Raw genomic sequence first — 19,419 nt, forward strand, 5'->3', positions numbered from 1 at the left:
CCTCTATCTATCTATCCCCATCCAACCCATCTATCTATCTATCTATCCCCATCCACCCCTCTATCTATCTATCTATCTATCTATCTATCTATCCCCATCCACCCCTCTCTCTATCTATCCCCATCCACCTCCTCTCGCTATCTATCTATCCATCCCCATCCACCCCCTCTATCTATCTATCTATCTACCCCCATCCACCCCCTCCTATCTCTCTCTGGCTGGTCTCCCGGGGGCCGGCGCACATGACCAGGACGTCGCTCTTGCCCGCCCTGGTCTCTCCGACGAGTCTTGGGCTAATTACCGGTTCGCGGCTCTAATTGCCGGATTCTGAAGCAGAAACATAAAACTTCTCAGTTATTTAATTAAAGCCCCGATTTAACCAGGGAGATTCCTGTCAGCAGGGCTGGAGACACGGCAGGATGAGGCCGAGCGTTGGGGCAGGAGGACCCGGCGGGTTGGATGTGGGGGGCAGGACAGGGCCAAGCGGCGCGGGAAGACCCAGGGGGCTAGATGTGGGGGGTGGGAGGGGGCCGAGCGTCGGTGCGGGAGGCCCCGAGGGGCTAGATGTGGGGGCTGGACGAGGCCAAGCATCAGGGCCTGGGGGTCCTGGGGGGTTGGATGTGGAGGGCGGGATGGGGCCGAGCGTCGGGGCCAGAGGGGTCCCGGGGGCTGCGATACAGTGGGGGGTGGGACAGGGTCCCCTCCAGCCCCTCACTGCCCCATGGCTGAGGGGGTGTAACCCTGACCCCCCCATTTCTTCCCCTTCATTTCCTGAGCACCAGGGATGGGTGGATATCGGGGGGTCGGAGGGGTCGCAGAGGGATCTGGGGGCAGCTCTGTGGGGGGAGTTCCGGGCTGGGGCATTCCCCAAAGGGGGGGTATTTCCCTGATGGTGGGGGGCGGAGTCAGAGCTGGGGGTGCCCCAGATCTGCCCCCCCCGTAAGTGGGCCATTTCCCACCTCAGTTCTGGATGGTATTTGCAGAGAGAAGAGGGTGGGGGGACTTTAAGGGGGGTGGGGGCAGTTTGGGGGGGAGGTTTGGGGGTGGCTCTGACTGGCCGCCTGACGGCCTCTGTCCTTTCTCTTTTCCTTCTGTCCATCCCTCCCCCTCACCTCCCTCCCTCCATCTCCCCACCCCTCCCTCCATCCCTCCTTCCCTGCCTCCCTCCCTCCCCCTCACCTCCCTCCATCCATCCCTCCATCTCCCCACCCCTCCCTCCATCCCTCCGTCCCTCCCTCCCCCTCACCTCCCTCCATCCCTCCGTCTCCCCACCCCTCCCTACATCCCTCCCTCCATCCCTCCCCTCACCTCCCTCCATCCCTCCATCTCCCCACCCCTCCCTCCATCCCTCCCTCCATCTCTCCCCCTCACCTCCCTCCATCCCTCCATCTCCCCACCCCTCCCTCCATCCCTCCGTCCCTCCCTCCCTCCCTCCCCCTCACCTCCCTCCATCCCTCCATCTCCCTACCCCTCACCTCCCTCCATCCCTTCCTCCATCCCTCCATCTCCCTGCCCCTCCCTCCATCCCTCCCTCCCTCCCTCCCCCTCACCTCCCTCCATCCCTCCATCTCCCTACCCCTCCCTCCATCCCTCCCTCCCTCCCCCTCACCTCCCTCCATCCCTCCATCTTCCTACCCCTCCCTCCATTCCTCCCTCCATCCTTCCCCCTCACCTCCCTCCATCTCCCTACCCCTCCCTCCATTCCTCCCTCCATCCTTCCCCCTCACCTCCCTCCATCCCTCCATCTCCCTACCCCTCCCTCCATCCTTCCCCCCCCCACCTCCTTCCATCCCTCCATCTCCCTACCCCTCCCTCCATCCTTCCCCCTCACCTCCCTCCATCCCTCCATCTCCCCACCCCACCCTCCATCCCTACATCTCCCTGCCCCTCCCTCCATCCCTCCCCCTCACCTCCCTCCATCCCTCCATCTTCCTACCCCTCCCTCCATTCCTCCCTCCATCCTTCCCCCTCACCTCCCTCCATCCCTCCATCTCCCTACCCCTCCCTCCATCCTTCCCCCCCACCTCCCTCCATCCCTCCATCTCCCTACCCCTCCCTCCATCCTTCCCCCCCCCACCTCCCTCCATCCCTCTCTCTTCCTTTCTCTCCTTCTCCAGGTGAGGCCCCCATGCGCCGCCCGCCCGCCGGACCCCTCCCCAGCCGCCATGGAGCGCAACAGAGCCCCCCGGCGCCGCTAGCCCCCCCCCGCTGAGCCCACGCCCCCGCCCCCTCCCCGCACGCCCCCCCACCCCCCCGCGCCATGCCTGCCCCGCCCGGCCCCGGCTGGCGGGCGGGGGCCTGCGTCCTGCTGTGGGCGGCGTGGCTGGCGGCCGGGGCGCCCCCCCGCGCCCCCGAGGAGGAGAAGCACCCGGTGGCCAGCACCCACTACGGCAAGCTGCGGGGGGTGCGGAAAGAGCTGAACAACGAGATCCTGGGGCCGGTGGTGCAATACCTCGGGGTGCCCTACGCCACCCCGCCGGTGGGCGAGCGCCGCTTCCAGCCCCCCGAGGCCCCCGCCTCCTGGGCCCAGGTGCGCAACGCCACGGCCTTCGCCCCCGTCTGCCCCCAGAACCTGCACGGGATGCTGCCCGGCATCATGCTGCCCGTCTGGTTCACCGACAACCTGGAGGTGGTGGCCGGCTACGTGCAGAACCAGAGCGAGGACTGCCTGTACCTCAACCTCTACGTGCCCATGGAGGACGGTAAGGGGCCGGGGCGGGGGGCACGGAGGAGAAGGGGGGGTCTGGGGTGTATGTCGGGGTTGCACAGACAAGGGGGAGCCCTGGGGTTTATCGGGGGGCTGGTGGCACAGAAAAGGCGGAGCCCTGGGATGTATCGGGGAGCTGGTGGCACAGAGAAGGGGGGCCGTAGGGTGTATCGGGGGGTGGCACAGAGAAGGGGGGCCGTGGGGTATATCGGGGGGTCAGTGGCACAGAGAAGGGGGGCCATGGGGTATATTGGGGGTGGCACAGAGAAGGGGGATCCCTGGGGTGTATTGGGGGGTCAGTGGCACAGATAAGGGGCAGCCCTGGGGTATATTGGGGGGCTGATGGCACAGAGAAGGGGGGTGGTGGGGTGTATCGGGGGTGGCACAGAGAAGGGGGGGCCCTGGGGTGTATTATGGGGTTGCACAGAGAAGGGGGAGCCCCGGAGAGTATTGGGGGGCTGGTGGCACAGAGAAGGGGGGCCGTGGGGTGTATTGGGGGCTGGCACAGAGAAGGGGGGCCATTGGGGTATATCGGGGGGTTGGTGGCACAGTGAAGAGGGGGCCGTGGGGTATATCAGGGGATGGCACAGAGAAGGGGGGCCATTGGGTATATCGAGGAGTCGGTGGCACAGAAAAGGGGGTCCATGGGGTATATTGGGGGGCTGAATAGAAAAGGGGGCCCCTGGGGTGTATTGGGGGGTCAGTGCCATGAAATATGGGGTGCCATGGGGTACAGTTGGGGGCTCAGTGCCAGGAGAAAAGGGGGGGCTGCCCTGGGTGAAGAGGGTGACCTTTGCCCCCACTTTTCTGACCTGTTCCCCCCTTCCACTGCCCCCCCAATACCCACCCCACCCCCTAAAGCTTTGACCCCCCTAGTTTGTAAATGAGACCCCCAAAATCACCATCTAGAGATCCCCAATAACTGGATGTTGGGGGCCTGCCTGGGCTGGGGGGCAAGGCAGAGGTTCCTGTAGGGGGGACCTCTCAAGGAGATGCAGGGCATGATGGGAAGGGGGGTTCCTGGTGTCTGCACCCCTGCCCCCCACAAGCATGCTGGGCAGTTGCCATGGAAATGGGGAGAAATGAGGAGGGTGGAAAAATAGGGGGTAAAGGAGGGGAAACTGAGGGAGAAAAGGGCAGAGGCCGCCCCACAACTGCCCCCCCCACTTCCCCACACACCCCACTACTTCCAGCTCCCCCTTCCCATCCCCCCCAGCCCTCCATGACACCCTTAGACCCCCAGAGCCCCACATTCCCCACTGTCCCCCATCCCTCTAACCCTCCCCCCACAGCTTCCCCAGCCTCTCACAAAGACCCATATCTCCCCTGTCCCGCACCCAGACCCCATCACCCCCAGGCAAGGGGTCCCCATGTCACCAGCCGCCCTGCCCCAGAGGTGGCCGCATCTCAGCACCGGGTGAGGGGTCCCTGGGTAACTGGCTGCCCCACCCCAGAGGTGGCCGCATCTCAGCGCTGGGCGAGGGGTCCCTGGGTCACTGGCTGCCCCGCCCCAGAGGTGGCCGCATCTCAGCACCGGGCGAGGGGTCCCTGGGTCACCGGCCGCCCTGCCCCAGAGGTGGCCGCATCTCAGCGCCGGGCGAGGGGTCCCTGGGTAACTGGCTGCCCCGCCCCAGAGGTGGCCACATCTCAGCGCCGGGCGAGGGGTCCCTGGGTCACCGGCCGCCCTGCCCCAGAGGTGGCCGCATCTCAGCGCCAGCCGAGGGGTCCCTGGGTCACCGGCCGCCCCACCCCAGAGGTGGCTGCATCTCAGCACCGGGCGAGGGGTCCCTGGATAAACAATGTATGTGTGTGAGCTGGGGGTGTGTGTGTGTGTCATTTCTGGCATCTCAGTGTATGCTGGGATCAGGGGTTGTTGGTGGCACACAAGGTTGGGGGTTTGTCAGCCAGGACTCCTGGGTTCTGTCTCGGGGAGGAGGGACTAGAGCAGGGGGCGCTGGGAGCCCGGACTCCTGGGTTCTCTCCCTGGCTCTGGAAGGGGAGTGGAGGCTGGTGGTTAGAGCAGGGGGGAGGGGCTGGGAGCCAGGACTCCTGGGTTCCATCACTGCCAATAATTTTTCATCTGTACCTCAGTTTCCCCATCATGCAACTGGCGAGCTTTACCCTTCCTTTCTCTGTTTAGGGGGTGAGCACTGCCTCGAGCTGTCTCTGTGCAGTATGGGGCCCCTGATGTCAGTCTGGGGGGGTCTGCGCTGCACCCAGCGTTTTGGGGCCCCCGATCTCAGTCAGAGTCCCTCGGGGTTACTGTAAGAATTTGTGCTAACTCTGCATTCTCCCCGCAGGCTGGTTTGACTCCGGGAAGGGGGGGGCCGGGGTTGGCAGGTGTATCTGGGGGGCCCACGTAACAGACTGGTATCCTGCCCCCATCAGAGACATGGGCCCATCCACCCGGGTATCCCAGCCCCTCCCGAGCCCGCAGTCAGACCCGCCGGCCCCTTTAGCCCCAGATCCAGCCCCTCTTCCTGCTGCCCCCTAATCCCAGTAATAACGAGCTGAAAGCTACCTGCTGCTACGGACCTTCGTAGAGTCACCATCCATCGATCCCCGGGCGGCCCCTTTACCTGCCTGCCTGCCTCTCTCTGTCCGTCCTCATCCGCCCCCTCTACCTATCTATCTATCCATTCCCATCCACCCCCTCTATCTATCCATCTATCTATCCCCATCCACCCCCTCTATCTATCTATCTATCTATCCCCATCCACCCCCTCTATCTATCTACCTATCTATCTCCATCCACCCCCTCTATCTATCTATCCCCATCCACCCCCTCTATCTATCTATCCCCATCCACCCCCTCTATCTATCTGTCCCCATCCACCCCCTCTATCTATCTATCTATCTATCTATCTATCTATCTATCTATCCCCACACACTCCCTCTATCTATCTATCTATCCCCACCCACCCCCTCTATCTATCTATTGATCCATCCCCAGACACCCCCTCTATCTATCTATCTATCCTCATCCACCCCCTCTATCTATCTATGCCCATCCACCCCCTCTATCTATCTATCTATCTATTTATCTATCCCCATCCACCCCCTCTATCTATCTATCTAGATATCTATCCCCATCCACCCCTCTATCTATCTATCTATCTATCTATCCCCACCCACCCCCTCTATCTATCTATCTATCCCCACCCACCCCCTCTATCTATCTATCCCCACCCACCCCCTCTATCTATCTATCTATCCCCCCCACACCCTCTATCTATCTATCCCCACCCACCCCCTCTATCTATCTATCTATCTATCTAGATATCTATCCCCACCCACCCCCTCTATCTATCTATCTATCTATCCCCACTCACCCCCTCTATCTATCTATCCCCATCCACCCCCTCTATCTATCTATCTATCTATCTATCTATCTATCTATCTATCTATCTATCCCCATCCACCCCTCTATCTATCTAGCCGTGTCCCCCTGTTTCCCAATCCATGCCCCAGAGCCCTTCTCACAAGGAAGGGGTTTCAAGTCATGGGGACACATTCATCTGCCTTTTACTGCACCCCCCAAGTGCAGCCCCCCCCCCACCCCAGTGCCCTTCTAACCACCTTTGACTCAACAGCTGATTTCAGTCTTTCTCTAGATCCATTTTTTCGGGGGAAAACCAGTGTATTTTGCGTAAATCTATCGATCTCTCTCTATTTTCTTAATCAAATGTTTTTGGTTTTTGGTTGGTTTTTTTTTTCCTTTTTTCTAAAAAGCAAATACAAACCAAAAAAAATCTCTTTTTCTTTTTGATCTTTTCTCTTTCTGTCTTTTTTTTTCTTTTTTCCCCCTTTCCCAATTTTTTCTTTTTTCTTGGTCTTAGGTCCACTCACAAAAAAACGCGACGAAGCCACCGGAAACCGTCCCTCCGGAGACGAAGGTATTTTTGGGTGCATGTTTCACATTTCTTGCTGGTTTTTTTATCTCCCCTTTTTTAATTCCTTTCTTTCTTTCCGTCTTTCTTTTTCTTCCCAAACAACCAACCTTAATGATAGCTTTTTTTTCGGTGGTTATGGGGTTTTTTTTAATCGGGGGTCGTCTCTTTTTCACCCTTCTTTCGCCTTAAAAAGAAAATAAGTCGGTGTCAGGCGAACCCTGCCGGAAAACAAACCGCAGTTGCTACATTTTCTTTTTACCTCGTTTCTTGAGCTTTCGACCGCTTTTTTGGAAAAAAAAACAAAAACAAACGAAAAACACAGCCCCGTGGAAGAATATGGGGTGGGGGTCGTAAAGCTGAGTGGGGGATGATTGTGAAGATTGTGGGGGGCGATCTGTACGTGTACCCCCGAAAATGACCCTCTCTTGTTTTCTCCCCTCCTGCCCCTCCAAAAAAAAAACTTTTCTGAAAGTGGGTTTTCCTGGGGGGAGGCTTTTATTGATGGGCCCATCTACCCTGGCGTCTGGCCTGCTCCTAGACACCCGAGATTAGGGGGCAAATGGGGGATATGGGATACAGACCAGGGGAGATTGGGGGAGTCTGTGGTGGCATGAAGCCCCCCACTCCCCATGGCCACCTCCGCCCACAACCCCCACCTTGATTGCTCTGTCATTTCCATCCCCTGCCACCAGGGGGTGTGTATGTTTGCGGGGAGGGGGGCTTAGCCAGGGTCAGGGGTTACTTGGGGGGAAGGTTTAGGGAGGTCAGGGGGGAATTTGGGGGAAAGGTTTGGGGGGGTCAGGGGATGGGGTTGGTGTGTGGGGGTGGAAAGGCAAGTGTGAGCACAGGTGAGTGTGCAAGGTGAGTGTGCAAGGCAAAGGTGAGAGTGCAAGGCGAGGAGTGTGTGTCTGTGTGGCTGGCTGTCCCCAGAGATGCGTGGCTGTTACGTCGAGACAGCTCGGATGGCATATGTGCAAAGGGGTGTGCAAAGGGGTGTGCAAAGGTAGGTGTGTGTGTGTGTGTGTTAGGTGGAAGGGGGTGGTGGGTGTGTCCAGGTGGGTGAATGTCTTTGCACAGCCAGCGTGTGTGGACATAAATGGGGCATCGGTAAGTGTCTCAGGAGGTGTGAAGATATGTGCGTGCAGGGTGGGTGTGCAAATGGGGGTGTGGTTTGAATGCCTCCATTGGTGGCTGGATTAGCTGGTGTGTGTGTCTGTGTGTGTGTGTGTGAAGCTGGACTCTGTATGTGGGGTATGTGTGTGTGTGTTTGACACTAGGCTATGTGTGTCAAGCTGCACTCTGTCTGTGTGTGTGTGCGCGCATGTGTGAAGCTGGGCTGTGTCTGTGTTAAACTGGCATGTGTGTGTGTGTGTGTGTGTTAAGCCATGCTCTGTGTGTGAGTGAAGCTGGACTGTGTGTGTCAAGCTGGGCTCTGTCTGTGTGTGTGTGTGTGTACATGCACGTGTGTGCGTGAAGCTGGGCTGTGTCTGTGTTAAACTGGCATGTGTGTGTCTGTGTGTGTTAAGCCATGCTCTGTGTGTTTGCGTGTTAAGCCAGGCTCTGTGTGTGTGTGTGTGTGCGCAGCATTGTTGTCTCTATAAGTGTGACTGTGGTAGTTGCAAAACTGAACTGTTGTGTTCATAGCTTTAGGTGTGTGCGCACGGGGGTGTGTGTGTGTGCATTTGTATGTCCATGGGAGTGTGTTGTATCTATAAGTGAAATGTGTTTTGGTGTGTGGATGAGTTGTTGTGTCAATAGTTGCCGTCACATGTGTATTTTGGAAGTACTGCTGTGTCTATGAGTAGGAATGTGAGTAGATGTATATCTGGGCTGTTGTGTGGCTAGCTTGCAGGTGTGTGTGTGTGTACACATGTGCATTGTGTCTATACATAAAGTGCGTTTAGGTGTGCGAATGAATAGGTGTGTTGAGACTTGCAGATCTGTGTGCTTGAGTGCACAGTTGTGTCTGTTTATGTGGGTAAGTGACAATATAGGCGGTTGTGTTGGAAATTGAAGGTGTGTGTTGTGTCTAAGTGCTAGTGTGTTTAGTTGTATGAAGGAGCAGGTGTGTGTAGAGTTGCCGGTCGGTGTGTATTGTATGTGGATTGTTGTGTCTGTACGTGTGAAGGTGGGTAGGTGTGTCTCTGTGGGTATAGATACGTGTGTGTTTTATATAAGTGAAGTGCATTTAGTGGTGTGACTGAATTGTGTTGACAATTGCAGAGGTGTGTCTTTTGTGCATGTGTATTGTGCCTACAAGTGTGAGCGTGCGAAGCATATGCACTGGTAGGTGTGTTGAGAGTTGCTTTGTGTGTGTGTGTGTGTGTGTGTGTGTGACAGACTGTTCCTTGGTTGCTGTTTGCTACCAGTGGGGGTATGTATTGGGTGTGAATATGGCTTGCTGTGTGGGTAGTTATAACTGTGGGTGAGGCAGGGGTTGTGCTTAGAGGGTGAGTGTGCAAGGAGATGGGCAGTCGTGCAAGGCTCTGCTGCACTTCAAAGAATGGTGTGAAGATGGCAGTGCGTGTGAGAGAGGGGAGCTGGGGGTGTGCACAGGGGTCCATGGGCATGTGAAAGGCGTGTGAGGACACCAGAATGTGGTTGATGAGTGTGCAAGGGAACCTCAGGGCACATGAAGGGTGGAGTGTGAGTGTGTCAGCACATGAAGGTGCAAGAGGGAGTCTATGAGCAAAATGGTGGGCGAGTTGAGGGCTCCTATGTGTGCAAATTCACCCACAAGTTGTGAGTCGGGTCAGTGAGTGTGCAACACGGGAGGTGTGCATGTCAGGGTGTTTGTGCGTGTATGCAAGGCAGGGGTTCAGGGTGTGTACTGAGAGTTGGAGATGCGTGCAAAGGGATCAGTGACTGTCCAATATAATCCACACCTGTGCAGCACAACTCATGAGTGTGCAAGGGATTTGGCAAGGCCATGAGGGGCTCAGTGTGTATGCAAAGTCTTTGATAAGTGTGCGTGGGGCTCTCTGTGTATCTGCAAGGGGACCGATGAGCGTGCAAGAGTCTTAGAGCAGAGCTGTGTGTGTGCGAGGGACTCAGTGAGTGTGTGAGCGGCTCTGAGTGTGCAAAGGGCCTGAGTGTGCAAGCATCTCTCTGCGTGGCGAGGGGGCGCTGTGCAGGTGCAAGATGGCTGGTGTGTGTGCGATGGCTGGTGTGCACGTGCAACGGGCTCTGTGAGTGTGCGAGGGGGTCCCGTCGTCCCCTCCTCCATCTTAAACAGGGTGGGGGGAGGGGCGGCCCATCAGACACTAATTAAGGCCTCCTTGCGTCTAATTAACGCTCTCTGTTGGCACAGAATTAATTAGGCCCCCAGTTGCCATGGAGACAGGATGTGACCTAGAAAAGAAAACCCATTTTTTTGGGTGGGGGGGGAGAAATGTTAATGTTTCCACGGCAACAAGGTAGAATTGGGGTGGTGGCCTCTGACCTGGGGGAGTCCTGGCTGCCAGGATCCCCTGACCTTTGACCTTTCACCCCCCACTTGTGGCCTCTCTGGAACCTATGGCCGCTTGGCTGACCTCTGACCTTTCCTGACACCAGCAGGGACCCCTGACCCCATGGCCATCTGACCTTCAGGAAACCCTGACCTCTGACCCCATCAGGGAGTCTCCAATGCAATGATACCCCTGACCCCATTGACCTCTGACCCCCACCCAGGAATCCGTGACATATTTGACTCCTCTGACCCCCACTGACCTCTCTGACCCATGACCCCCCAGCATTTGTGGCCTCTGACCTCTCCTTCACCTTTCTGACCTTCCAGGGACCTTTGACCCCCCATTGACCTTTGCCACATTGACTGCTCTGACCTCTGACCCCCCATTGACCTCTATGATCCCTGAACCTCCATAGTCTTTGACCTCTCACCCCAGTTACCCCTCCATCCTCAGTGATTTGTGACCTTTGAACTCCATTAACCTTTCTGACCTCTGACCCCAGGGATCCTTGACCCCCAGTAACCTTTGACCCATCGGACTTCTCTGACCCATTGACCTCTGACCCCCTAGGAATCTGTGGACTCCCCATTGACCTCTCTGACCTTTGAACCCCTGGGAACCTCAGACACCCACTGACCTCTGACCCCCCCAAGAACCTCTGACCTCATTGACCACTCAGACCTGTGACCCCCTGACCTACTCCCATGGGGCAAAGTGCTGCCCCCTGCTGGGGAGATGGAGGGACTTGTTCCCACAGCACCGCCCCATTCAGGACCCCCCCCCAGCTCCATGTCTGTGGGGGGAGGGGTTCGGAAGGGGTGGGAGGGGGTCCCAGGGCAGGAGGTGCTGGAAGGGGGGCATCTGAGATGGGCGAGCCGGTTGGGGGGTAGAGACACCCCTCCATGGGGCTGCAGGGGAAGGGAAGGGGGTCAGAGAGCATGGGGGGGTGTTAGGGAATGAGGGAGATCCTGGGGAAGGGGTCGGGGGTCTGAGATGGGGTGAGGAGGGGTCTCTATGGGCTGCAGTGGGAGAACTGGGGGGGTACAGGTGTGGGGGGGGTCTGAGATAGGCTGGGGGGCAGGGGGTCACTGGGGGGCTGCAGTGGGGGTGACCAAGGGGGCCAGGGGGTAATGGGGTCCTATTAGGGTTTTTTAAGGGGGGCAGGACTATTTTACCCCCCACCCAGGCCCCATAACAAATCCCCTTCCCCTCCAGGTCCAGAGACCCTTCCAGACTCCCCTCAATCCCAGCCTGGGGAATGGGGGGGTCACCGGTGGCCCCCTGGAGACAGGCATGGGGGGGTTGGGCAGACTCACGGGCAGGGGGCAGGAGTGGCCTCTAGTGACGCTGCCTCTTTCTGCCCCCCCATTTCTCTCTGACCCCCCATTTCTCTGTGACCCCTGATCTCCCTCTCTCTGCTCCCCCACTCTCTCTGTGACCCCTGATCTCCCTCTCTCTGCTCCCTCACTCTCTGTCTGCTCCCCCAATCTCTGACCCCCGATCTCTCTCTCTGCTTCCCCCATCCCTCTGTTCCCCCATCTCTCTCTGACCCCCGCCGTCTGCTCCCCTGATCTCTCTCTCTCTGCTCCCCAATTTCTCTCTGCTCCTCCCCGATCTCTCTGACCCCCGTTCTCTGACCCCCCGATCTCTCTCTCTGACCCCCTGATCTCTGCTCCCCCAATCTCTCTCTGCTCCCCCAATCTCTGACCCCTAATCTCTCTGTCTCCCCGATCTCTGTCCCCCTATCTCTCTCTGCTTCCCAATGTCTCTCTGACCCCCTCAATCTCACTCTCTACTTCCCCCATCTCTCTGTCCCCCCAATCTCTCTCCTAACCCCACAATTTCTCTCTGACCCCCGATCTCTCTCTCTGCTTCCCCTATCCCTCTGTTCCCCCATCTCTCTCTCTGACCCCCGCTGTCTGCTCCCCTGATCTCTCTCTCTCTGCTCCCCAATTTCTCTCTGCTCCTCCCCGATCTCTCTCTCTGACCCCCCGATCTCTGCTCCCCCAATCTCTCTCTGCTCCCCTGATCTCTGACCCCTAATCTCTCTCTGTCTCCCTGATCTCTGTCCCCCATCTCTCTCTCTCTGCTTCCCGATGTCTCTCTGACTCCCTCAATCTCTCTCTCTACTTCTCCCATCTCTCTGTCCCCCCAATCTCTCTCCTGACCCCCCAATCTCTCTCTGACCCCCTCAATCTCTCTCTCTACTTCCCCCATCCCTCTGTCCCCCCAATCTCTCTCTCTGACCCCCGATCTCTCTCTGACCCGCCAATCTCTTTCTCTGCTTCCCCCATCCCTCTGTTCCCCCGATCTGTCCCCCGAATCTCTCTCTACTCCCTGATCTCTGCCCCCCACCATTTCTCTCTGCCCCCCAACCCTCCCCCCCCCCAGATATCCGGGACAGCGGGAAGAAGCCGGTGATGCTGTTCCTGCATGGTGGCTCCTACATGGAGGGGACAGGGAACATGTTTGACGCCAGCGTCCTGGCCGCCTACGGCAACGTCATTGTCGTCACCATGAACTACCGTCTGGGGGTGCTGGGTAAGGGCCCCCTCAGCCGCCCCTCTCCCCACGGGATCCTAGCCCCCCACCCCAATGTGCCACAGAGGAAGCCTCAAAGTGCCCCCCCCCAGTGGAGGGGCCATGGCCTTGGTCGTCCCCCCCGGCCAATCTCTGATCCAAGCATGTGAAATTGGCGGCTGGAATTAATATTTAATTAAAGTGAAGGGGGGAGGAGAAACCCAGAGCTGATAAGAATGACTGGCGAGACCTCGTTGGCACTAACAAGGGGCCTCGGGGCTGGGGGGAGCAAGAGAATTCATTTTTTATCCACTTTTTTATTCTGTTTTGGGGTGACATTAATTGGAGGGGAATGTCCCTTTCCTCTGGGGCGGGGCAGCTGGCTACCCAGGGATCCCTCGCCCGGCGCTGAGATGCAGCCACCTCTGGGGCAGGGCAGCAGGTTACCCAGGGACCCCTCACCCGGCGCTGAGATGCAGCCACCTCTGGGGTGGGGCAGCTGGTTACCCAGGGACCTCTCACCCAGCGCTGAGATGCAGCCACCTCTGGGGTGGGGCAGCCGGTTACCCAGGGACCCCTCGCCCAGCACTGAGATGCGCCCACCTCTGGGGTGGGGCAGCCGGTTACCCAGGGGCCCCTTGCCCGGCGCTGAGATGTGGCCACCTCTGGGGCGGGGCGGCCGGTTACCCAGGGACCCCTCGCCCGGTACTGAGATGCAGCCACCTCTGGGGCGGGGCGGCTGGTTACCCAGGGACCCCTCGTCCAGCACTGAGATGCGCCCACCTCTGGGGCGGGGCGGCTGGTTACCCGGGGACCCCTCGCCCTGCACTGAGATGCAGCCACCTCTGGGGCGGGGCGGCTGGTTACCCAGGGACCCCTCGCCCAGCACTGAGATGCGCCCACCTCTGGGGCGGGGCGGCTGGTTACCCGGGGACCCCTCGCCCTGCACTGAGATGCAGCCACCTCTGGGGTGGGGCAGCCGGTTACCCAGGGGCCCCTTGCCCGGCGCTGAGATGTGGCCACCTCTGGGGCGGGGCGGCTGGTTACCCAGGGGAGCAGCTCCTCACCACGGTCTCCATGTCCAACCCCCCCCCCCAGGATTCCTGAGCACCGGGGACCAGTCGGCCAGGGGGAACTACGGGCTTCTGGACCAGATCCAGGCCCTGCGGTGGCTCAACGAGAACATCGGGCACTTTGGGGGGGACCCTGAACGCATCACCATCTTCGGGTCCGGCGCCGGAGCCTCCTGCGTCAACCTCCTCATCCTGTCCCACCACTCGGAAGGTACCAGCTGCTGCCCCCCCCGCCACCCCGAGCCCCATTCCCTGCCCCCCTCAGCCAGCCAGTCCCTGCCCTGGGGCTGGATGTGGGTGCCGGTGCCCCTTAGAGGGGACAGGCCCCGTGTCTCATTCCTCAGCCCTCTGAGCCAGCTAGTCCCCTATCTATCTATCTATCTATCTATCTATCCCCATCCACCCTCTATCTATCTATCTATCTATCCCCATCCACCCCTCTATCTATCTATCTATCTATCCCCATCCACCCTCTATCTATCTATCTATCTATCCCCATCCACCCCTCTATCTATCTATCTATCCCCATCCACCCCTCTATCTATCTATCTATCTATCTATCCCCATCCACCCCTCTATCTATCTATCCCCATCCACCCCTCTATCTATCTATCTATCCCCATCCATCTATCTATCCCCATCCACCTCCTCTATCTATCTATCCCCAGACATCCCCTCTATCTATTTATCTATCTATCCCCATCCACCCCTCTATCTATCTATCCCCATCCGCCCCATCTATCTATCCATCTATCCCCATCCACCCCTCTATCTATCTATCTATCTATCCCCACATACCCCCTCTATCTATCCATCCCCAATCCACCCTCTCTATCTATCTATCCCCATCTGCCCCCTCTGTCTATCTATCTATCCCATCCACTCCCTCTATCTATCTATCTATCCCCATCCACCCCCTCTATCTATCTATCTATCTATCTATCTATCTATCTATCTATCTATCTATCTATCCCCATCCACTCCATCTATCTATCTATCTATCTATCCAGCCCCAGACACCCCTCTAGCTATCTATCTATCAATCTATCCATCCCCATCCACCCCTCTATCTATCTATCTATCTATCCCCATCCACCCCCTCTATCTATCTATCTATCTATCTATCTATCTATCTATCTATCCCCATTCACCCCTCTATCTATCTATCTATCTATCTATCTATCTATCTATCTATCTATCTATCTATCTATCCCCATTCACCCCTCTATCTATCTATCTATCTATCCCCATCCACTCCATCTATCTATCTATCTATCCCCATCCACCGCCTCTATCAATCTATCCCCATCCACTCCATCTATCCATCTATCTATCTATCTATCCCCATCCACCCCCTCTATCTATCTATCTATCTATCTATCTATCTATCTATCTATCTATCTATCTATCTATCCCCATCCACCCCCTCTATCTATCTATCTATCTATCTATCTATCTATCTATCTATCTATCTATCCCCATGCACAGGCCTCTGTCCATGCACCCTGCGATCCCCACAGCTTGCGTGTCTCCCCCTCTTGCTTTCTCTGACCCTCTCTCTGTCCCCCGGCAGGTCTCTTTCAAAAGGCCATCGCTCAGAGCGGCACGGCCATCTCCAGTTGGTCCGTCAACTACCAGCCCCTGAAATACACCCGCATGCTGGCCTCCAAGGTGGGCTGTGACCACCTGGACACCAGCGAGACGGTGGATTGCCTGCGCCGAAAGCCGTACCGGGAGCTGGTCGATCAGGACATCCAGCCGGCCCGCTACCACATCGCCTTCGGGCCGGTGGTGGACGGGGACGTGGTGCCGGACGACCCGGAGATCCTCATGCAGCAAGGGGAGTTTCTCAACTACGACATCCTCATCGGGGTGAACCAGGGCGAGGGGCTGAAATTCGTGGAGGACTCGATGGAGAACGAAGACGGGATTTCGGCCAGTTACTTCGACTTCACCATCTCCAACTTCGTGGACAACCTCTACGGCTACCCGGAGGGGAAAGACATCCTGCGGGAGACCATCAAATTCATGTACACGGACTGGGCCGACCGGGACAACGGGGAGATGCGGCGGAAGACCCTGCTGGCGCTCTTCACCGACCACCAGTGGGTGGCGCCGGCCGTGGCCACGGCCAAGCTCCACGCCGAGTACCAGTCGCCCGTCTACTTCTACACCTTCTATCACCACTGCCAAACCGACACCCGGCCCGAGTGGGCCGACGCCGCCCACGGGGACGAAATCCCCTACGTCTTCGGGGTGCCCATGATCGGTGCCACCGACCTCTTCCCCTGCAACTTCTCCAAGAACGACGTCATGCTGAGCGCCGTGGTCATGACCTACTGGACCAACTTTGCCAAGACGGGGTGAGCGGGCCTGGGCGGAGATGGGGGGGCAAACGGGGGGGGAAGAGTAGGAGGGGCCATGAGGCTGGCAGGCTTGGGATAGGGTCACCGGGAGGGGGCATGGGGGAGACGCAGGGTGGGAGGATGGGACGTTCGGAGACGGGGGGGATGTAAGTGAATGGTAGGTTGCAATGGGGATAGATGGGAGGGAGGCAGGGGTGAGCGGGGAATGGAGGGATGGATGGATGGGGGTGATTGGGGGGGGAGATGGATGGATGGAAGAGGGATGGATGGAGGGACAGACAGATGGATGGGTGGGGGATGGGTGGACGGATGGGGTGGGGAGAGGGATGGGTGGAGTGGATGAATGGGGAGTGATGGATGGATGGGGGGAGGGTGGGTGGATGGGAGGATGGATGGATGCGGGGACGAGGGGAGGGATGGATGGATGGGGGGACGGATGGGTGAATGGGGGGAGGGATGGGTGGGTGCGGGATGGATGGGGAAGGATGAATGGATGGATGGGGAAGGATAGATAGGGGGATGGATGGGGGGATGGGGGAGGGATGAGTGGGGCAGGATGGATGAGTGGATGGATGGATGGATGGATGGACGGGGGGAGGGATGGGTGGATGGGGGGGATGGGGGGGTGAGGGATGGATGGGGAAGGATAGATGGATGGGTGGTGGGTGGATGGATGGATGGATGGATGAGGACATATGGGGTGGATAGCCGTGAGGAATGTGTTGCACCCGTATCCATCTTGAAGACCCGGTGCCCTCTAGAAACACCCCCCGTCCCGCAGTTGCCTCCGGGCCGGATTCCTCCCCCCCACACCATAACTCCGTCTCCCCTCCCTGCAGGGACCCCAACCAGCCGGTGCCCCAGGACACCAAATTCATCCACACCAAGCCCAACCGCTTCGAGGAGGTGGTGTGGACCAAGTTCAACACCAAGGACAAGCAGTACCTGCACATCGGCCTCAAGCCCCGTGTGCGGGACAACTACCGGGCCAACAAGGTGGCTTTCTGGCTGGAGCTGGTGCCCCACCTTCACCACCTCCACGACCCCGTCTACACCTCCACCACCACCCGCGTCCCGCCCTACGGCACCCGCTGGCCTCCCGGCTCCCGGGCGGGGCCCAGCACCACCCGCCGGCCCTTCCCCACCCTGCCGCCGGACGAGGACGAGGCGGACGACCGCCGCCGCTACGCCCCTTTTCCGGGGGACTCGCGGGACTACTCCACCGAGCTGAGCGTCACCGTGGCTGTGGGGGCCTCCTTGCTCTTCCTCAATATCCTGGCCTTCGCCGCCCTGTACTACAAGCGGGACAAGCGGCACGAGCTGCGGGCAGGCGTCCTGGGGGGCCGGCGCCTCAGCCCCCAACGCAACGCGGCCAACGACCTGGTGCACGGGGGCCAGGAGGAGGAGCTCATGTCTCTGCAGATCAAACACTCGGAGCACGACGCTCACGACCTGGAGGCGCTGAGACCCCACGAAATCCTGCGCCCAGCCTGCCCTCCAGACTACACCCTCGCACTGCGCCGGGCGCCGGACGACGTGCCCCTGATGACGCCCAACACCATTACCATGATCCCAAGTACCATTACGGGCATGCCGGCCCTGCACCCTTTCAACACCTTCCCCACCGGGCACAACAACACCCTGCCCCACCCTCACTCCACCACCCGAGTATAGCTGCCTCCCCCACCCCAGCCACGGGGAAATTTGTGGTGAAGGGGCAGGGCCCTTCCTCTCTGCCCAGCCGCCCACCCCTGACCACGGGGGCGGGAGGGGTGGGGGGAAGGAAAGGGAGACGCGGCATCTTTTGTGTGCCACGCAGCCGGGATTTTGGGGTGGGTGGGTTCTTTTATACAATAATTTGGGGAGGGGGGTTGTGGGCTGAGCTCGAATGAGGAGGTCTCCTGCCCAGGATGAGAATTGACCGGTTCCTTTCAGACCAATGGTGGGGACGGTCTTGGCACTGGAGAGACCGTATTTGCTCGTCTGGGGTGGGCAGTGGAGAGGCCCAACGCCCTTCTGAACGTGGTAGGAGCATCGAGGAGTGTTGGAAAGAGCTTTGCTCCTCTTAGATGGAAGATAGAGATGCCCAGACACCGTATCGGCACCGGAGGAGAAACCGACTGTTATTAATTCATCTTGAATGGATGATGGGGGGGGGTGCTAATACCCTTCCTCATCTGGTAACAGCACGAGAAGGTGTTGGAGAAGCGCTGTCCATCCTTGGTTCCCCTTGGATGGATGGCGGAGACCCCCAGTGTCCTTTTCAACACAGTATCGGCAAGGGAAGGTGTTGGAGAGGAAACGGACCATCTTTCACTCATCTTGGGCGGACGGTGGAGACGCACCCAACACCCTTCCCAGCGTTGTATCAGCGCTGAAAGGTGTTGGAGAGAAACCGCCCGTCCCTCACTCCTCATGGATGTGTGGTGGGAACGCCCTTCCCAAGGTAGGATGGGAACTGTACAGTGGTGGAGAGAAACCGACCCTTTTTCGCTCATCTCGGCTAGAGGATGGAGATGCTCAATGGTTTTCCTGACATAGTATCTGCCCCGGGAGGCGTTGGAGAGCAGCCGGGTGCCCATGGTTTGTTTTGGCTGGATGATGGAGATGCTCAAAGCTCTACCCAGAGTGATGGAGCACACCCGTTCTTCAGTCTTTTTGGGTGTAAGGCGGAGAAACCAGCGTCTTTCCTCGTACGAAACGGGAGTCTAGGATGTTTGAGAGAAGCCAACAGTTCTTCACTCGCGACCGAGAAGCCAACGCCCCCCACAACCACCACTCCTGGAGAGGAAACCACCTGCTCCACAGAGGCCAGAAATGGAGGAAAGTTACACCTGGAAATTGTTTTTTTGGTTTTTTTTTCCGGGGGGTGTCATTCTACTTGATTTTTTCCAAGCCAAACTTTGAATGTAACGATGACTTGGGATTCAATTTTTTGGGGGGTTGGGGAGGGTTGGGAATGTGGGGAGGGGGGTGTAATTTTTTTTTACCAAGAGACTTTTTTTTTTGCGCGGATGGGGTGGAATGGGAAAATTGTTTCGAAAACAAACCAACCAGGCGCGTTGCATGTTCTGATCCTGATACAGAAAAACGATGACAAACGAAAAGAAAAGAGGTGGTGAGAAAAAGAATGAGATGGGTGGAAAGCAGATGGGATGGAATTGGTCCATTCTCTTAACCCTGTCCCCCCCATCTCTATCTCCGCCAGCCACTTTTTCCTTCTCTCTTTCCAGCCTGCCAAGAGTCTCCTCTCCTCCGCTTCATGCTTTTTCCTTCTGTTCTTCCTCCCAGGCCTCTCTCTGTTCCTCCACTGGCTGTTTTCCCCCATCTCTTCTTCCTGCTCGTTGTCGGTGCCAAATCCCCACCTCTTCCCCTGCCCCAGAAATGAGGGAACGAGCGAAAGACAAA

General features: G+C 58.2%; 2 protein-coding genes across 3 annotated transcripts in view; one reads left to right on the forward strand and one right to left on the reverse strand.

Moving 5' to 3' along the window:
- Positions 1-2,362: 2,362 nt before the first annotated feature.
- NLGN2 (neuroligin 2) lies at positions 2,363-17,836 on the forward strand. Of its 2 annotated transcripts, XM_050933286.1 has the most exons (6): positions 2,363-2,702; positions 6,547-6,603; positions 12,444-12,593; positions 13,671-13,856; positions 15,219-16,008; positions 16,851-17,836. In XM_050933286.1, the coding sequence occupies exons 1-6, from the start codon at positions 2,582-2,584 to the stop codon at positions 17,683-17,685; spliced, it is 2,139 nt and encodes a 712-aa protein (XP_050789243.1). In that variant the 5' UTR covers positions 2,363-2,581; the 3' UTR covers positions 17,686-17,836. The 2 variants fall into 2 exon arrangements, with proteins under 2 accessions (XP_050789243.1, XP_050789244.1); XM_050933287.1 differs by lacking the exon at positions 6,547-6,603 and having other exon boundaries at positions 2,369-2,702.
- The window catches only part of SOX15 (SRY-box transcription factor 15), a 137,819-nt gene continuing 131,680 nt past the window's right edge, over positions 13,281-19,419 (reverse strand). The window contains exons 1-2 of the transcript XR_007771128.1: positions 13,356-13,613; positions 13,281-13,295 (exon numbers count right to left, since the gene is read on the reverse strand). The gene's annotated coding sequence lies outside the window, so the exon portion shown is untranslated. Of the gene's footprint in view, positions 13,296-13,355 lie in introns of the transcript that reaches the window.

Source organism: Gopherus flavomarginatus, chromosome 23 (assembly GCF_025201925.1).
Source record: "Gopherus flavomarginatus isolate rGopFla2 chromosome 23, rGopFla2.mat.asm, whole genome shotgun sequence".
Classification (NCBI taxonomy): domain Eukaryota; kingdom Metazoa; phylum Chordata; order Testudines; family Testudinidae; genus Gopherus; species Gopherus flavomarginatus.

Bases quoted from the DNA above. Each gene is read 5' to 3' on its own strand.
- NLGN2 (XM_050933286.1), top strand. From the start codon at position 2,582: ATGCTGCCCGGCATCATGCTGCCCGTCTGGTTCACCGACAACCTGGAG. The intron at 2,703-6,546 runs GTAAGGGGCCGG...TCTTGGTCTTAG, and splicing joins CTACGTGCCCATGGAGGACG to GTCCACTCACAAAAAAACGC. The intron at 12,594-13,670 runs GTAAGGGCCCCC...CCCCCCCCCCAG, and splicing joins CTACCGTCTGGGGGTGCTGG to GATTCCTGAGCACCGGGGAC.